The sequence below is a fragment of the Camellia sinensis genome, chromosome 4 (assembly GCF_055761805.1).
Source record: "Camellia sinensis isolate YWXY chromosome 4, ASM5576180v1, whole genome shotgun sequence".
In the NCBI taxonomy this organism is placed as follows: Eukaryota; Viridiplantae; Streptophyta; class Magnoliopsida; order Ericales; family Theaceae; genus Camellia; species Camellia sinensis.
Genome location: NC_138964.1, coordinates 43,151,301 through 43,152,704, shown reverse-complemented (window position 1 = coordinate 43,152,704; position 1,404 = coordinate 43,151,301). Strand labels below are relative to the sequence as shown.

Below are 1,404 nucleotides of genomic sequence, written 5' to 3'. Positions count from 1 at the left end.
TAGACTTTTGTAAGATCCGCTGATGAGATCCTTAGAATAAGATAGCCTGAACTTTGTAATGCGTTGATGGCCTTTGAATGTAACTCTGATTAGGAGCCCTTTTGTAATGATGCCTATTATAATATACGAATGATGTGTTGATCTATGTTGTTGACTGTTACTTGTTTTAGTACACCCTAAGGAAACTGAACCTTCATTTCAAATCTTAGTAGTAAGATTCTCTAAAACTGGAAACCAACTCACCACGTGCCATGAACAGAATGGTGGACACGTGCGCTAATGATTATACTGGAACTAGCAACAATGCACGGAACCGCCCTAGAAACCAACACGAACCCGTCCCCACAGGGGCTGACATCCCCAATAATCCAGGACATCAAATTTTGGAGGAATTAGGGCAAGTAAGGAACAATCGGTAGTATGAGAGGACTCAACTCTTTTCTGAGTTTCGAAAGCAGAGGCCCCCAAAGTTCACAGGTGTACTGGACCCAAAGGTAGCTGAAAACTGGCTTCAGCAGATAGAGAAAATGCTAGACACCATGGGCATAACCGAGGCTGCTGATAGAATAGCTTTGGCAGTATACGAGCTTGATGATGAGGTTGACCACTGGTGGGAGTTAATCAAGAACACTCATGACGTAGCGAGCCTATCATGGAACCAATTCAGGGAACTGTTCCTAAATAAATTTTTCCCAAGTACAATCTGTCGAGAGCGAGTCAAGGAATTCCAAAACCTGGAACAAGAAAACATGACCGTGACCCAGTATGCTGCAAAATTTGAAGAGCTAGCCCGTTACGCCGCTAGATTTGTAACAAATGATGAAGAAAAGGAAAGGATGTTCGAGTGGGGGTTGGACCTTACAGTCAGGGGAAGAGTTCTTCCGCAACGACTCCCCTCATATGCTGAGGTGCTGGAAACGGCGTTAAAGTCTGAAAGGGAAGTAACCGACACTAGAAAGGCTTAGAACTAAGAGGAGGGGGAGTTAGACGTTTATTCGACATTAGAGGAACCAAAAAGGAAACATGACCCCAAAGCCCTACTCCAGACCACAACCACAACAGCAACGACAGCAACCGCAACAATAGATCCAGAGATGAGGCTATCAGCAAAGGCCAATGGGACAAATCCAGTGCTTTCATTGCCAACAATTAGGGCACAAAAAGAGCGAATGCCCCCAACTCCCTCCATCTGGGTACCAAGGAGGAGGTTCCGGAGCAAATGCCTAAGCATTAGGTGGGCAAAAGCCTTGGAAGAACAAGACAGGATCAACTGGGCTGTAGCACCAAATGAATGGGGGAACTCAGAATACCAAGACCAGTGGCAACCAGCAGGCAACCGGCAGAATCATTGCCTTGCAAGAGGAAGAAGTAGACCCATCTGTAATTGAGGGTAATTTAGTACTA

The 1,404-nt window shown here is 45.4% G+C and overlaps 1 protein-coding gene across 1 annotated transcript; it reads left to right on the top strand.

Annotated features, from left to right (window-relative positions):
• Positions 1–260: 260 nt before the first annotated feature.
• LOC145823717 (uncharacterized) lies at positions 261–965 on the top strand. Its single transcript, XM_082923236.1, has 2 exons — positions 261–401; positions 459–965. Exons 1-2 carry the CDS (start codon positions 261–263, stop codon positions 963–965), a joined length of 648 nt encoding a protein of 215 aa, XP_082779362.1.
• Positions 966–1,404: the final 439 nt, after the last annotated feature.